At 39.8% G+C, this 13,613-nt stretch overlaps 1 protein-coding gene and 1 pseudogene across 1 annotated transcript; one reads left to right on the forward strand and one right to left on the reverse strand.

Moving 5' to 3' along the window:
• The first annotated feature begins 2,755 nt into the window (after window positions 1-2,755).
• Window positions 2,756-8,113, forward strand: LOC147452137 (2,3-bisphosphoglycerate-independent phosphoglycerate mutase-like; annotated as a pseudogene).
• A 3,431-nt stretch (window positions 8,114-11,544) lies between these two features.
• On the reverse strand, window positions 11,545-11,907 carry LOC147452138 (uncharacterized). The gene has a single exon (XM_086519208.1). It carries the CDS (start codon window positions 11,905-11,907, stop codon window positions 11,545-11,547), a length of 363 nt encoding a protein of 120 aa, XP_086375334.1.
• Between the last annotated feature and the right edge of the window lie 1,706 nt (window positions 11,908-13,613).

The raw sequence follows: 13,613 nt of genomic DNA on the forward strand, positions 1-13,613 counted from the left end.
TAGGTGCTTGCCAACAATGGGAAAATGTCAAGCTCGGAAAGTTTGCTTTTGAGCGTGCAGTCCAACTAGACCGACATTATGGGGCAGCATATGTCTTAATGATTAATATATATGTAGCTGCTGGGATGCAAGAAAAGGTAGATGATATTGAATGCATGAGAATAAAAAATGCAGCTTGGAATAAGCCAAGATCTGGCCGCTGGGTTAATGCAAGTGGAAATGCTCAATAAATTTGTTATTGGGGATACCAAGCATCCATAAAGCAGACAAATCAAGTGACGAGAATGCAATGCTTGCACGTGCACGGAGAGGAGTGAGAGAGGAGAGTACACAGTAGTGGATGGAGCTGTGCAGCAACACCAGACCCTTATTCTTTGATTGTGTGTATATAGATAAAATGAATATTAAGTTAAGGTTAGTGAGATGGGGGTTGGCCATTCTGGCTTGGGCATAGTGGCCCTTTACGCAACGAACAAGATCTTGAAATTATTTCCCTCACGCGCATTGGTTCCACAAAATCTGTCACAGCTGATTCCAAAAAGGTTTTACATTGTCAGCATAGTGAGAAGTTGGCTAGAACTTGAGCAAAGATCAATTAGTCCACAAGGAAAAGATTATGTGTCACAAAGAACATTCGCGTTGATGGGGAGAAGGGTGGCCAGATGCACACTCCAACACCCACACCTGACGCCTCTCTGAACACTTCTCTCGAGGTCTTCCTCAATCCATGGGACGCCATGGAGCCCTGGGCTATTTCCAATAGATGCAAAGTGAGGGCACATCTCCAAATGCAATCACCTATGCTTTCCTCTTGAAGGCATGTAACACTGTCTTGATGTCCGGAATGTCGTGTTTTCAAGTGCATCTCATTGCCCAAGAGTGACAGGACTAGGGAGCTCTGGCTGGCTGGCTATTTTCAAGATGCAAAGCGAGGACATTTCTCCTGATGTAATCACCTATTCTTGCATCTTGAAAGCATGTGGCACTACGTAGGAGCAATGATCACGTATGCGAAATGTGTTGTTCTTGGGAAAGAACCAGAGAGTGCTTGAGGAGCTTTTCTATTTGGAATGTCGTCTCGTGGAAGGCACTGATTGCGGGATATGCTTAACATAGAACGCTCTGGGTTGTTTTCAGCAAATGTGAATTTAGAATCTGTCTTCTGATGTACAATCACCTATGCTTGCATCTTGAAGGCATGTTGCAATTTGGAAGATGCTAGGACGGACAGAAGAACTCAGGATGATATCGTTAGTTAGGGGCTGTTGAATTTTTTTTAATGGTTGGCACTGCCTTGGTCGACATGTATGCAATTACCTACACCTGTATCTTGAGGGCATGTGGCGTTACGCAAGACGCTGATATGGGCAAAAGAACTATTGATGATAGTTTCAGTTTAGGGTTGTTGAAAAAAGAAGTCATGCTTGTATGCTTTTCGACGATGATACTAACAAGAAAAATCAGAATTATATTTTTAGTTAGAGGCTCTTGGAAAAAGATGTCGTGCTTGACACTGACTTGGTTGATATGTATGCCAAATGTGGTGCACTACAGGATATATGCAACATGGCTATGGCAATAACGTAGTAATCAGATTTTTCACCAGATACAAAAGAAAGGCACTTTTTCATGGCTAGGATGTTTTCATGAAATATGCACAACATGGCTGTGGCAATGAAGCATTGAGATGTTTTTAACAGACGCGAAGGAAAGGCCTTCCTTCAAATGCAATCATCTCTGCCATTAGGGGCTATTGTGGGGCTATCGCAGAAACATTTTGTGCTTGGAAATGTGGAAAGCTTGATGAGTCCAAAACACTACTTGACAATATGGACTAGATGGTGTAAGCAGGTTATGCACATGAAGGACGAGATTGATTTGTTCTATGATGTTGTTAACTTTCCAAACTTCAGTTTGGAACTAATCAGAACAAGAGTACATATAGTACAAATGGCAGACATAATCTGGTTTGAACTCTTTACACCAGTTGATATTGATCGCCCACTGTTAATGTGCCTTTCATAGTTGAGCACCATCCTTCTTGCTTCCACCAGATTTGGACGTATGAAGCGACGAGTGAATTTTGATAGGCTCTGAATTGACACAAGTTGAAATATAAAAATTCCCGCTTCTTCCTAAAGTTCTTCCACCCAAATAGTCACAAGCCTATCTCTCCTTCATCCTCCATTGTCGTCTCTTGTAGCGGGTTAAGTGCAGGAGATGCCCAACATCATTGATGCAAGGTGCATCAACGACAAACATTCAATCGTGCAGTGAGTAAGCATTATCATTCTGTGATTTTTGACATTTTTGACAGTGCGACCCGAGTTAATGAACACAGTGAGAATTGCACTCCGCCGTGGGAACGGCACGTTCCCTCGTATTATAAAAATTGGGGAGGATTGTGCAAAGTCCCAGTGCAAGGAAACTTTCATGTCTTGTTTTTTTTTTAAACATAAAAATGAAACAACAAACAATTAATAACATTGACATCTTGTATGATTATGAAGATTGAGCTTGACAAACCTCTAACCCTCCTCATGATTTTTTGCAAGGTACCCCTCTGAAGCACTACAATTGGTATCTCATTCTTTCAAGGTACACATTTGAACCATGACAACCAGTAGCCTCTCTCTCTCTCTCTCTCTCTCTCTCTCTCTCTCTCTCTCTCTCTCTCTCTGTCTCATCCTTTCATAAATTTTTTCACTTGAGAAGTATTGAAATGGCATATATAGTCTCCAATGTTTTGCTTGAGAAAGATTTAGAAGAGTTACGGCAACAAGGAGTGGATGCCTCACTGGCATCTGGAGGGGGGCGTATACATGTAACTATGGATCGCTATGAGGTACCTTGTGATTACCAAATACCGGCAGTTGCCTTTTGGTTTGAAAGAGCTTGCTAAGATTTCAATATGGGTCTTAATGCATCCATGCAAACACCTTAAGAGCAAGACGGGATCAATAGGAATTGTCATTGTTGAATGTTTCACTTTGATTTGGGTCTGCAATGCAGTCTTGAAGAGTTAGTTTTGTTGGGACTTTGTGAAATAGAATGACTGGAATGTGGTAAAAAGAGGCTGGGATGCACAAGTTCTGGGAGAAGGTCCTCACAAGTTCAACAGTGGTATAGAAGCTCTTATGCAATTGAAGGTAGATAATCCAAAATTCAATGACCAATACTATCCTCCATTTGTGACTGTGGACAAAAATGGAAAATCTGTTGGTCGAATTGTTGATGGTGATGCAGTTGTAACCTTGAACTTTAGAGCAGACAAAATGATCTTGTTGGCAAAAGCTCTCGACTATGCAAACTTTGATAACTTTGATAGGGTGTGTGTGCCCAAAATTCACTATGCGGGTATGCTTCAATATGATGGTGAGTTGAAGCTCCCTAGCAAGTACTTGGTGAGCCCTCCCAAAATTGACCGGACATCAGGTGAATACTTTGTAAAGAAAGGACTCCGAACCTTTGCATGCATGTACAATTGGAAGAGGCCTGACGAGTCAGCTTTCTGTTGTTAATCCTCATGCCAAGGAGGGCTATGCAATATATTTAGAAATTAATCGTTTTGGGCGCTTGAGACAGCGAGTTAGTGAATTTTGGACATGTTACATTCTTCTAGAATGGGAATCGGTCAGGCTTATTTGATAGCAAGCTGGAGACCTATGTGGAGATACATAGTGACCAAGGTATCACTTTTAATGAAAATCCTGGCATGAAAGCCCTCCAAATTGGTGAGAGAGCTAGGGATGCAATTTTAAGTGGCAAGTATGATCAGGTAGACTTCACTAACTTTTACAAGTTTATGGTTAAGAATTTTCTTCTTGATTAATGTGGCATCAGGCTATTTGTGCTTGTAGGTGCGGGTGAATCTTCCAAATGGGGACATGGTGGGTCATACAGGTGACATGAAGGCCACAATTGTGGGGTGTGAAGATGCTGATAAGTCTGTTAAGGGGAGTTAAGTAGCTAATCTAGTCTCTCTCTTTCTTTATCACCCAAGTGGTAGCTTGGTATCTTGGTTTCCTCTTTGTAACATGTCTCAAGTCCTAGGCTTGTCATAGACTTCTTTGGCACACAAAACTACATGTTCAACAGCATAGTTCAAAATAGTACAATATCCAAAAGGACGGTACTCTCCCAAGCTACATGGTTGATGTCCTAAGAGAGGCATACAAAAATAGCTGTTCTCAAATTGGATCAGAAACACCTCAAGGCAAGGCTTGAATAACATCGTCAATTTGAGAAATAAGTCTCTAAGCATTGGCAATTTGTTCGACCATCTTGGCATCTACAACTCTTGTGTCGATTATCATTCATTTGACTCTATCGTGCTGATTGTTTATATTGTAGAGTCGACACTTCTCGAGCTTCAACTTCAACTTGTATGCAAGTTCAAACCATAAAAAAGAAATCTCATACATGGACTTTGGTAAGCTTGATCAAACAATCTGTTCCATCTCTCCCTCTAAAAGCTGATTTATGGAATTCCCTAAGACTAACCGACTCCAAGAGGGAACAAGCCCAAAGAGGGAATAAAGCCCAAAGATTGAACAAATGAGGAATGTCATCTTCCTGCCATTGACACGTAGGTAATTTTCCGTTTGAGACACCGATACTCTAAGCTTTTTGACTTGTTCAAATGGCTTTTAATCTCTCCCTCTTAATACAAATTCTGATGCTTTTATTGGGGGAAAAAAGGGCATAGTTCATACTAAACTTCAAGAATTGCAAACTTGATGGTCTGTAGTACTTGGTAGACTTTTTATTGAGCATCATGAACACATTCATATTTGTGATAAATTAGATTGGAAAGAATTCACCTTCTTATTTGAAACTGCTTCTCACATTTTTAGCCATGACCTATACCTACATACATTCCGCTCCAGCCATAGCGTGGGCTCTCCACTGTGCCTTGTCACATAATCCTTGAGCATTGAGAGTCACTTATCCATATAGTCCATCACATGTATCTTTTGGTCCCATACATCATATTGGACCACCCAAAATGATAATAAAAAATCACATGTACCTTTGGTCCTACAGGTCATATTTGTCCATCCAGGATGATAATAAAAAATATACATCTCTCTCTCTCTCCCCCCCGCCTTCCAAGGTTTTGTCTTCTAGAGGTTCTTGTTTTCTCTTACCCTCGGACTAACGAAGCACTCTAGTTTCCATTTTTTTTGTTGTTGTGATGGGATTAGACACTACCCTGTCTAAGGAAATAAGAGGCCAGAGGTAAGACCTTCTGAATGTGAGGCCCCATCTTCATTGCCACCTCATGATGTCATTGGGAGGTAAGACCTTCCCAATGTGAAGCCCCACCTTCGTTGCCACCTCATGTGGTTATCGGATAACCTAAACCCAAGGTTTGTGAGTAAACCAAAAATCCAAGTGTGATGGTAGCTACGTTGACTTATACATAGTGTATTCAGGGGCGATTTTTTGTGGTAGTGTCAGGTTATGGGTATACCTAAAATCCTTAGTTGTGATAAAATCTAAAACTCACGGTTTTGATTACACAAAGCCTCTATGTGTCATGAGCGTGACAAGCTTAATGCAACGGGGCGATGATATTTGCAAAAGTGCCAAGTTTGGTCGAAGGGGGTGGTTGTTGGGGTTCAACCCAACTTGGGCGGCCATGTAAGTACAAACAAGATGTTTGCCTACTTGAAAGGCTTGAAAACCTAAATGCAAACTCTCTTTCTATGTGCACAACTATTTGCTACTATTCATCATCTTCTTCATCTACCTCCCTCTCTCTACTAGTAAGGAAGCCATAGGCAAAAGAGTCCTCATGCACATGCTACTGCATTTAAACTGTCAACAAGATTTTCTAAGCTTCTTGAAAGGTTGGATTGTGGTGAGCCCTCCTGCTATGGTGAGGCTATGTTAAGAGATGGCAAGCTTTAGTGGGAGAGCGATATGTAACCATAGATGCATTCTTTGAAGAATAATAAAAATTGGGACTTTTTTTAAAATCTATTTTCCAAATAAGAATAATTCTTCGCTATGTAAATGAATCTACAAGTTGAAGGAAGTCAATGTACAAGGCTAGATTGCCAAAAGGGAAGAAGGCTTTGTCACATAAATAGATGTATAGGTTGAAGATCACACTCAATGATGGAAACTCAAAGTACAAGGCTAGATTGGTTGCCAGATGTTTCAAAAAGAAGTATAGCGTATATTTTGACGATATTTTCTTGCCAATTTTCAAAACGACTACCCTGTAGACAACACTTGCGTTGGTTGCCAAAGAGAACATGGAGTTGGTCCAAATTGATGTTAAGACAATGTTCTTAGATGGTGATCTTTATGAGGACATTTACATGCAATTGCTATAGAATTTTATTGAGAATGACGAAGAGAAGTTGGTGTGTAAGCGTAAGAGAATACTTTATCGTTTTCAAAAGACAGAAAACAATGCCTCTGTCACCATGCCTAAATAGAGCTCCGAAATAATGATGCAATAAGTTTAAATCCCACATCTAAAAAATTGAGCATAGTCAACTCAATGTACACATGAACAACAAAGCATCCAAATAAAGAACACGAAAACAAATGCACCAACCCTTTAAATTACATACAATGTGCTCTAAATAAGACTATTATAAAGCCGTGACCAACTCATGACCAAACAGACATGTAAGAGTTTTCTTAGACCAAGTACGTGGTGCTTCTTAATCTATACAATGGTTTCCTTAGGATGCATACTTTCTTTGCACTTCAAAACTAAATCGATAAAAGTATGTCACATGCCCCTCATGAAAATCACAATTTTAAAAATGTGATTAGTGCTACCACTTGTCTCAACTTATAAACCCATTTTTAAAAATCAAAATTCTTTCACAGGTGGAAAATCATAGAAATGCATAGAGCCATTCTTGTCACTTGCATCATACTCAACTTGCATTGCATTGGGGAATTTGGGAGGTCATTTGGAGGCCTTATTGAGGAGAGAGAAAAGGAGGCGCATCCAATGAACAACAAGCCAACGTAACGTAGAAATGGGAAGAAATAAATCAAAAAATACAAAAAAGAGAAGAAACATGAGGTAAAACCTAGTTTTTATGACGTTTACGGTATCAATATGCGGGTCTAGGGTCTGAATGTAGTTAAGGTACTGAAAGACAACTATGATAATGTATCATACTCCCTCCACCAAAAGCTCTTGCTTCATTAACCAAGCGTTCAAAAGTGAATTTCACTCCATGCTTTCTTCTACCACTCATAAAGAGTCATGGTTTCTTCTTCTTCTTCTTCCCACCCTAATAGCTCTAGGGATTATTGTGCTCTCTCCCCAGCCAGCCTCACCATTAGTCTCCAAGGAGACCAAGTAGCACCATAAGCTCTATCACTATCTCAAAGTCCATCAATATAGATAGTCAATGGCAACAACGGACAATATACAAAGGTTCTTGGGTTCTTATGCAACCAAGAAGGGGGAAAAGATCCTCAATTGTAAATCTATTTTGTTCAGCATGGAAAGCACAAGTGCTAGATTTCAAAGTGGAGGTGGGCAAAAAAATTGTTAAGGAGATTTTGGTACAACATGTCTATAGTCATTCCGATGTGATTGCTAATGGTGCATATGTCTCATTGGCTTATCATCCATGATGCAACTGTAAGTGTGTTCATAGTCTTCCATCTCTATTCTTTCTTTCAGACCTTGCTGTTCTTTTAATTTCTTTTTGATTTTTTAAGAGGTAGAACAATATTAATAGAGGTAGATCAAGTTCTCATAAGTTCTAAATTTTATTCAGTTGTTAGACTAGGTGGTCTATTACATTTTGTTGTTGCAATTGCAGATGTCTATCCTTCATCCTCTGAGGAATGGGAGCCAGTGGAGTGTATTATAGGTCTTATATCTGTAACCCATGTTGACATTGGTGTTTTACAGTATGATGGAAGAACTAGCAAGAGTCTTGTAGATGAGGGAATTTTCTTCTACGAGCATTTCTACCAGCTCAACCAAAAGAATAAAAAAGGCACTCTGGTTAAACTCCCTATTCCTACCAATTTGAGTTGTATTGACTGGCCGGCCACGGACACCACAATGTGTGAAGCTCTCAAAAGAAAGTTTTTTAGGGATGTGCAGAGGTCCCTATGAAATTCAGTGCTCACTAAATTGGTAAAGATTGATAATTTTTGTCCTATAAGTTTATTTGTGGAACTATTTTACACATGCCGCATACATGTTGCAAAGACAATGCTGGTATGTAAATCTCGAGATGCTTGCTTCTGTGACAAGCTTCTTGATAGAGGGTGGTATGTTAAAGAGGTGGACGTCATACATTGCGAGGTTGCATTGGACACTTTGGTGGCCAAGTACATGATTGGCACACAGTCCCTTCTTATCTCCTTTTGGTACCAACGCTCTTAAATTGTTGCATGCTACTCTAAGTTTATTCCTATTGATCAAGAGTCGGTAGGCCTGGAGAACAATGGTGTCATAGATGTGGAGGTATTTGACAAAGAGCTAAACCTTGTGACAATGATCACAATAAGAGAGCAATGCAACCTTCTGCAACTTAGGCATGACATAGTGGAAAAGACTGTGAAGAACGAGCCCTCACAGTTCTATTTGTTAATCGGTGGACACAAAGTAATGCAATGAAGGGAAAAAGAGATTTTTTGTAGAGAACTAACTGGCCGAGTCCGAATCGTTCCAATGTAACTTGAATCAATTCCATTGGGCGTAACTTCTTCTTTACTTGAAATCTATATTCATGACTTCCATTGCAATGTTTCTTGCAATTTAAATCTTTTGTTTCAATTGTGAGATGATTCCTACCATTTGGTTAGATCTTTATTTCAATTGTAAGATGAAACTGTCTCGCTACCTCTCTCCCTTTGTTAGGTGGAAGTGTGATTACTATATATTTTGAACAACATATGAAGAGTTTGATGTATAATCTCTCTCTCTCTCTCTCTCTCTCTCTCTCTCTCTCTCTCTCTCTCTCACACACACACACACACACACACACACACACACACACACACACATTTCCATGGCACCACATTGAGAAGTATAAAGAATCATATTAATCTACATAGCATTTTGGAGAATATTTGTAAGTACAAATTTTAAAACAGTCAATGGGTTGAAATACAAATTCTGCAAATAAGGGATCAAAATGTCCTCTAGATAAAAGTCATGCTCATGACCTTCAAATGAGGGTGGGGAGAGAGTGGTGCTGGGTGGATTTAGCAATCCCTTATGGGGTGTGTCATCTATCAAAAAAGTGTTGATATCATCATATGGGACATGGATTTGATAAAAAGATTTATAGTATAGGAATACATTTGGGTTGGTAGGGTGGTAGTGACTGTCAATGAAAACACACTCCTTCTGTGAATACAAATAATCAAATTGAAAACGTTCAATTCCCGCTACGTTGCAAACCATACTTACAAGGGGATCGAGGTTTCTCTGTTGCATAGAGGACCATATCGCAACCCGAAACCTTGGAAGTAGAAACTGTAAAAATTCCTTGGTTCTTGGATGCACAATGGCTCTGCGATTGCCTATCCTGAAGTTGTGCACGTTGACAAGTTTTGCATGGGGACCATACGGCTCCCAAAACAACAACAATCCGTTAATGTCCAAAATAATTAGTTTCTACAAACATTTTGTAAAAAAAATAAGTAGTTAGACAATAGGTTGACTTTCATATTCTTTTACATTGGTTATTATCAGAACAATCATGTCAATGTCTAGCAAAGGTCCATACTGGGTTTGCCTGCCATGGAGATTGTCTTATCTAGTGTTAACATCCTCGAGCTTGTTCTCACTAGTCCCTTATTCTTCTGTTGTTTGAGACCCTTGTGTCTCCAGTGTTGAGGGCTCTATTGCACCTGAGTTAGCTTCTAATGTGCTATGGTTTGTTTGTGTGTCAGGCATAAATGACTCTTGATGTTCAAGCTCAAAAGGTGGAATTGTGGCAGAGGTGTGCTCTGCTTGAGGGTTAGGGTGTTCTTTCTCAGCCTCTCCCTCTGCATAAACTTCTTACTTCTGAAACCCTCCAAGCGCAAAGTGAGTTTCAACATTTATTTATTCATCAGCCCCTCAATTTGTGTGATCTTTCTCTTGTGTGGGCTTCCCCTCATCTCGAATGTTTTCCTTGTCAAAGTCTCCCTCTGAACATTTCTCTTCTCAAAATTTCCTCCCTCCTCTTGCTCCTGTCCTTTATTAGCTGACCTTATGAAATCTTTTTGTTGTTGTCCCTCATCAGTCATCATTCTCTACAATGTGGTCATCCAATAGGGTATGTGCATCCATGCTCACGGGATGTGAAATTGAAAGCATATGCTTGATTAGGATGGCATGGTATCGATGCAAATACTGTACGGTGTACTTCTCCAATGCACTCTACAAAAGACAAAGCAAGAACCAAAAAGAACCGAGACATATTTTTGTCCAAACAGTCACAATGTTGTAGTAATGCTGTGAAAAATGCCTACTTTTGACATGAATGGCTTTAGATTAAAAAAAGCTCTGTAGTATATACTCAGCATGGAGGAGGCACCTCCATCCACACGAGTTGGTACCTGTCTGTAAAGGCACCGTGACTTCCTTAATTTTTGACCTGTACAGCTCTAGATTTCCGCATAGCCTTCCATATGTGTGCAACAGTCTTTTATGCATCTGCAAGCAAGAGGAGTTGGTACATGAACCCAACACAATAGCTATCTCCATACTTTTAGTCCAAAATGAAACCAATTTGTAAATCTCAATACTTACAGTCTAATTCAGGATGCGTTCCTTGAATTGAGTTTAGTGTCCATATAGCTATCTTGTCAAGTTCAATGCAAACGAGGCTCACTGGTGGTTTCTCTCATATGGAAAAATTATGGTTGTTATTTGCAGCATTGGACAATGGGCAAGCCACTTCTTGAATGTGCTGATAGGAGTGTTTTTCATTATGAGAAAGACAGAAATCTTGGGATCCAATATATATATTTCTTCATGACTTTGTGCAGGCAGTTGGTTCTTGATCAAACTACAAGATAGTTACTAGTTGTTAGTCTCTAGCCTCAAGGCTAAATAAAAATATGATGAGAATGGTGAAAGCATCTTACGTTAGGAAGATATAGACAATTGAATATGAGATTTGAGCATCTCGATCCCGCAATATATTGATATCCATAGAATCTAATGCAAATCTTCTTATACCATCTTCTAGCTGTATATCTACTATTAATCCTTCCTCCATAGATGATAAAATTTTATTGTTGGCTGACATCGATTTTGTGTGCAACAATGTGGTAGCTGTTAATCTCTTCTTCTATAACATTTGCTGCCTTTCCCTTCTCTTTCAGTTTATTCATCTCCTCTTACACACCGGTTTTTCTGCTTAGCCCTGGCTCTGGTATTCACATCATGGGTGACATCTACAATCTTCACATCTGCATGTGGCCTTAATGGAGGAATAAGCAAAATCTCCTTCATTTTATTGTCTATAAATTCATTGGGCTGGAGTAGTTTATCATATCTCCACCTTACACTTTTCAAAGTTTCACTGCCCTTGTCCATAATCGTTACCCTGTGTCCATGTGCGCATGTGTTGTAACAATTGTTATGTCATTGAAATATTCTAGAAAAAAATCTATTACTGCCTCCTGTAGTGCTAGCAGTGCAACAGGTTTCCACCTCATGGTCCCAAAACATGCTTCCTCACATATTGACCTGCCTAGTTTTTGGAATGGAAGCTTGGGTACTAGAATCTCAATACATTTTTGAGCCTTTGTAATTTCCTTGAACAACTTGATGTGTCTTTGTAGCCTATTCATCCTTGGATCTTTCAAGATTTTCATGGGCTTTCCTGGTCTCTTCTTTTTACTAGCAGATCTTCCTCCTGCTTTAGCAGCCAAACCTGGTCCTTTGCCTTCCTTTCTCGCCATTTATCTATAAGCCAATCTGTGTGTGTGTGTGTGTGTGTGTGTGTGTGTGTGTGTGTGAGAGAGAGAGAGAGAGAGAGAGAGGAGAGAGAGAGAGAGAGAGAGAGAGAGAGAGAGAGAGAGAGAGAGAGAGAGAGAGAGAGAGAGAGAGAGAGAGTGGTATTATGGCGTGCGGGTGCGATTTTTTGCGATAGATAGATTGATATCCACATGCCACTGTGCACACTAGTCCAAGTCATTATTATATATCATTTTTGGACTGCCATAACAATTCATTTCTTCTTTATTACACACAGGGACACAAACACACACACCCTCTCTCTCTCTAGATCTCTCTCTCTCTTCCTTTCCGCACCCTGAATCTACTTTTGCTCCCTTGTTTCACTCGCATATTTATCTAAATATCCGTGACGAAATGGCATTATGGTGCACGTACGACGTTTTGCTGATAATAGAATCATTTCCGCGCACCATTGTGCAAACTAGGCAAAATTATGGACAGTGGTCATTTTGTCTTATGAAGTAGTCCCAATAACATACAATTTCCTCTTTAGCGTACACACACACAACTCTACTCTCTGTCTCTCCCTCTCCCTCTCTCTCTCTCTCTCTCTCTCTCTCTCTCTCTCTCTCTCTCTCTCTCTCTCTCTCTCTTTTCCTGCCCTTAATCTACTTCTGTCTCTATGTCTCTCTCTCATACCTACAGGTATATGTAGAATTTGGGTTTCTTTGATGGACAACAAGACCTTCAACATTGTCACCTTGTGCGATGCTCTTTTGAACTGTGATTTTTGTCTCTGTCTCAACTGGTCGTAACTCGGCCAAAAACTTCACAGTGTGAAGTTTGCATGTTCACTATACGACTAAAAAATATACTTATAAGCCCATATTCACCCTTGAAGGAAAGTGCAAGGTATAGACCCATGGTAGTCACCCACAAGACAATATAACCATCAACTCCATCATGCATAGTATTGACTAAATACCACGACATCCCCACTAACATCGTCAATGCCCAATAGTGGGTGTAGAACTAGGTACTAACATATGCTCCCAAATACAACACACACACCACACACACATGAGCATACATCAACACAGAGTTTAGCGTACTGTGTTTTTGTCATGACTCTGGAGATCAAGGGCAAACTTATCCATAATAAAGCCTATCACTAAAACAAGCATTACATCCGAAATATTAGCACAAAGATGAGGTAGTTGATAAGGTATACGAACCCACAAAAGATGGAAAGAGTCAACACAATATTAATTGGCCGTAACTCGAACAAAAACTTTACAATGTGAAGTTTCCATGTTTGCTATACGACAAAAACAATATACCTAGATGAATCTAGGATAAGCTCAGATCCACCCTTAAACAAAAGTGCAAGGTATAGACCCATGGTAGTCACCCACAAGGCAATATAACCATCAGCTCCATCATGCATAGTATTGACTAAATACCACAACATCCCCACTAACGTCGTCAGTGCCCAACATATCCTCCCAAACAACATACACACCACCCACACACACACACATGATCATATATAAAGACAAAGTTCAACATACTGAGTTTCTTGCATGACTCGCGAGATCAAGAGTAGACTCAACCATAATGAAGACTTGCACTAAAACAAGAATTATATAAGAAAGATTAACAAAAAAATAAGCTAGTTGATAGGGCATATGCACCACAAAAGATAGAA

Source organism: Adiantum capillus-veneris, chromosome 8, assembly GCF_014529385.1.
Source record: "Adiantum capillus-veneris isolate H3 chromosome 8, ASM1452938v2, whole genome shotgun sequence".
Taxonomy (NCBI): Eukaryota; Viridiplantae; Streptophyta; class Polypodiopsida; order Polypodiales; family Pteridaceae; genus Adiantum; species Adiantum capillus-veneris.